This window comes from Neltuma alba, unplaced genomic scaffold, assembly GCF_004799145.2.
Source record: "Neltuma alba isolate B1F8T4 unplaced genomic scaffold, ASM479914v2 tig00010170_pilon, whole genome shotgun sequence".
NCBI classification, from domain to species: domain Eukaryota; kingdom Viridiplantae; phylum Streptophyta; class Magnoliopsida; order Fabales; family Fabaceae; genus Neltuma; species Neltuma alba.
Window position 1 is genome coordinate 233,085 of NW_021635113.1, and position 4,363 is coordinate 237,447.

Below are 4,363 nucleotides of genomic sequence, written 5' to 3' on the forward strand. Positions count from 1 at the left end.
AGTGAATTATTTTTTTTAATGTTATTGTAACTCTTAAGTTTTGAGAAGTATTCGTTTGTTTCCCCTGGAAGACGTTTCTTATGCTTTTATTAGATTTCTCACGACTCTGTTAGCTAGCTTTATAAAAACTAAACCATTAAAAAACTATCTTGTAACAGAATCCTCATATTGTCAAAAAGGACCGTATAAGAAGCGCTGAGATTAAATTTATATCGCTTACAAAATTACAATCATAGCCAATGTGCAATTCCTGGACAAACAAGAGAGATCATACTGCAATACAAACACATTGGATTTTGATACGTACACCTAGCTACGTACACCCATATAGTGGAAATTAAGAGAGATCCCAAGCTTGACCACCTCTCATATTGTATTTCTTGAGCCTCCCAAAGAACATGACCACTATAAGGAGGAATTTTCCTTTGTTACTCCATTTACCTGAAAGTCCAATCCACAGATCTCTACAATTTCCATCTGCTTTCAATTGCCTTTTGCAACTATATCCCGTTGAGAATCCCACGTTTCCATATGCACTGCATTTTATGATTTCATACAAAAGTTTTTCCATTAGCATACACGATATGCTTGTTTCTAATTAAACTCTAACATGTTTCCAAAATTTGCCAAGTTAAAAGATAGTAAGAGAATCACTTGCCTGATGACTTCTAGAGTAATGTTCAACACACTAAAGTTGAGAGGATCTTCTTTTATGCTTTTGCTTTCCGTAATGCAAATCAGAATAATGAAGACGACAAGATAAGAGAGTTGAGAGAACAAAAGATACTCCTTTACGCTTGTTTTGATCCTTTTCTTTGTCTCATTTTTGTCCTCTCTTATGGGTAAAAATGTTGTGTATGGTGGGAGGTACCTGTTATATATTAAAGAACGGAAAAAAAAATGGAGTTAGAAGAAGTATACTTGGCCAGAATATTTAAATTCATTTTATATGTTCTGCTTAGTAATATGCTGCACGGTCAACTATTTACCATATATACTCATTCCTGTAAAGCTAGAAAAGCTAGATTATATTCTAGATGGAAAATATAACCAACAAAGCGTTCTGAATATTGTACTTAATAAAGCTGCAGAGAATCCAGCATTATTTTCCTCTTTAAATAAACGTTCATAGAATTCCAGTTGTTCCTTCTCTCACTTGTACCTATCATAAAGTTGAAATCCTTTTCATATGATAACAATGATTAATTAACAACAGGCTTTTAGCAGTTAAGGACTGCAATGGGTGGAGAGAATATAAATAAAACTAATCATTTTCGTACCATTATGACTTTATTAGTCCAAACTGAAAAGAAAGAGAATAGGGAACACAAGTGGGTTCTTTTAAGAGCTGAAAGCAACTTGCATAAAAACCACACCAAACATCGTGGAATACCATGTACCAGAGAATTCAAATCAATGCGGCTGCCATGGAGACTAGAGATCATTTTTCCAAGTTAGATTTAGAATCGTAACAAAAAAGCCAGGAATTTTCCAGACACGCCTACATATATAGTACATGTAATTGTCCTTGACAGAAATATGATGTGGCTAGCTACGATTGGCTGAAAACGCGACAAATCCCCTTGGATACTTATTCAAATTCAACCATCACTAACTTTCACAACATGTGGCTACTTGTCTTTTCCAAGTCATTTCATGTCCAATATAATGAGACGTAGCCTCTTGAACACAACAACATTTAAAATGCTATTTCATATTAATATACCACGGAAATAAGTGTTAGAGTAGTGACGATTACTTACATCATGGCGACGAAGAGCACCAATATGGCAGAAGATAGTTGAGAGAAATCCAAAATATACTCGCCAGCATGTCTCACATTTGAAATCTGGAACAACGAAGCAATCAGTTTCTGGTAGTTATTTAGACCCTCCATGTTCTCTGAATTCCACTCCGTGCAGCAGAACAGCACGAACTGTATAAGATTGAAACCGAAAACAGTAGCAACAAGAAGCCAGCAATGAACACCAGAAAACAAATGATCATAACCCATCTCCTTATAGTTCTTCTGAATATAAGTGAACTCTTCTCTTTTCATTACTTTCTCCAGAACCCAGATCAGAAGCCTCAGGAATGGCGCGTACAATGTGTTCCCAAGATAAACAAATGGCAAAATAAGCAAAAGAAGACCTGAATTCTGCTTGAATACAATCAGGTTCTCGTTTGTGGGGACAAAACCACAAGAAGCAAAGGAGGAAATTATGGTGAACACAGAAAAGGTTTGTATGCTAATTCCTTTGTTTCTTAGCACTCTTCTTGCACTTGGTATGATGCTTATGTAGGTTGAGACCAAACCAGAACCTACTAAGTGAAGTGCCATAATGGAACCCAAAACCACAAACCCAAGACACTTAACAGACCTACGCTTAAGTTCACTCAACTTATCATCTTGAACAATATCACTGTCACTACGATCATCCACACCTAGTTGAGTCTGCTTTTTCAGAGAAACTAAATCGATCTCGATGTGATTGGGATTAGGAACTTGAGGAATATGGTGAGTTGTTGTTACTCTATTTTTGAGGCTCTGTTTCTGGTAAAGATTGGAGGAAGAAAAGAAAAGGCCAAGCATGGAAGTGAAACCCTCCCCACCAAGAAACATAAGGAAGGTCATAAGAATGAGCTGTGAATTAGAGAAAACTTCCATTTCTACAGCTGTCATACTGGAAACAGTGGCTGCAGAAACAGAAGTGAAAAACAGATCCAAGTTACTTGGGGCAACAGGGACTCTTGGCTTTAAGATTTTGAGACCAAGGAAGCCAAGGACAGACATGAGTATGAAATAAAAGAGTTCCAAGTAAAAGGGACTGACGCGGACGGCTAGAACACGAAAGAAAGACATAGTAACAGTGATAAGAGAAACAGGTAGAGAAATAAAACGAGAAACAAGATGCTTCATGTTTTCGTACGATGGAGAACAAGGTGGTGAATTGAAGTATAGTAGTACGTAGGATGGGAAAGGAAGGGATTGGTTTATAAACGCATAAGAAAAGCACTGTGCACGTTAGCTCTCCAATAGGCTATAGTGGAATGAGCAATAACAGACCAAACATATATGCACGCATTAAACAATAGAATGTGGAGGCAAATGTCAAAGGAGGCATCTTTAGATTATATGCCTAGAGCAATTTCGAAACCATGATGCACAGTAGAATCTATGCACATGTCAATTTTGTGTATTTATTGCATCTGCAAATTATATTTTCTTTTTAATGCCAGTGACCCCATTTTTTTGGATTAGTCATTTTAAATGCAAGTCGGGCGAGTGATTCATCCTTATCATATTTTGAATTGATTTATAAACTTTCCTTATGTGAAAAATGAGCTACAATTTATATAATTATGCAAAATATAAATATGAATATGAACTAATGACACAACTTTTTGTATGTAAAGCAGTGTACGTGGAAATGGAAGATATCCCTTTTCTTCTTGTGGTTCTAGGGGAGTGGGGAAGGGGATGAGGAGAGAGAAAATATTAATAAGCTTAATTTTTTTTCCCTTAAAACAAAAAAGAAGAGCACATTCCATACTCATCAAAAAGAAGATGAGCGCATGAAGTACTTATCAATATGGATCATCTAAATTGATTGTGGATTATCCAAATTTAATTTGAACTTTTTTACATATTTTAAATATTTTTATTTTAATAAATAAATAATTTAAAATAAAAATAATTTTATAACTTACACTTCTTTGAAAAAATAAAATCATCATTGAAAAATTATAAATTTTAGATTTTAAGTCCAAACTGCCTATATCATTTTTTTTTGGTGTACAACAGGGCAAACGCCCAAAATCAAACACTATCAGTAACTAATCTTGGGTGGCAAGCACCCATAGCATCTCTATACAGCAAATCAAGTAAACCAGTTGGTGGTTCACGTAACAACTGCAGACTAGGATCCTTTGACAAACTCCAGTTGGCTAACCAATCTGCGCAAAAATTCCCCTCCCTATATGTATGCACAACCTTAACTTCCCAATCATTAGATATCAATCTACTAATCTATATCATAAATCTGTTATCAGTCCTTTTCTGTACAAGGAACTCATTTAGTATTGCGACTACAGTGCGAGAGTCAGATTCAACAATTACTCTTCTGTACCCTCTCTCCTGTAGCAATTTAAATCCAGACCACACACCCCAAAACTCTGCTCTCACTACAACAAAATGTGTTATTTACCTCCCTCATTTATGTCTGTTCTAAAAAACAGAGGAGAAATATATAGTTTTTATGTCTGTTTACACAAAACAGACATTATTTCATGTCTGTTTACATAAAACAGACACAAAGTAACGTCTATTTAATAAAAACAAACATTAATTCATGTCTGTTTG

At 35.3% G+C, this 4,363-nt stretch overlaps 1 protein-coding gene across 1 annotated transcript; it reads right to left on the reverse strand.

The window, feature by feature from the left end:
• Nucleotides 1-200: 200 nt before the first annotated feature.
• LOC114754606 (sodium transporter HKT1-like) lies at nucleotides 201-2,908 on the reverse strand. The gene is made up of 3 exons (XM_028943404.1): nucleotides 1,764-2,908; nucleotides 659-871; nucleotides 201-536 (listed from the first exon to the last, which is right to left on the reverse strand). Exons 1-3 carry the CDS (start codon nucleotides 2,861-2,863, stop codon nucleotides 338-340), a joined length of 1,512 nt encoding a protein of 503 aa, XP_028799237.1. The 5' UTR covers nucleotides 2,864-2,908; the 3' UTR covers nucleotides 201-337.
• Nucleotides 2,909-4,363: the final 1,455 nt, after the last annotated feature.

Bases quoted from the DNA above. Each gene is read 5' to 3' on its own strand.
- LOC114754606 (XM_028943404.1), bottom strand. From the start codon at position 2,863: ATGTCTTTCTTTCGTGTTCTAGCCGTCCGCGTCAGTCCCTTTTACTTG. The intron at 872-1,763 runs GTAAGTAATCGT...AATATATAACAG, and splicing joins GTGCTCTTCGTCGCCATGAT to GTACCTCCCACCATACACAA. The intron at 537-658 runs GCAAGTGATTCT...CATAAAATGCAG, and splicing joins ATTACTCTAGAAGTCATCAG to TGCATATGGAAACGTGGGAT.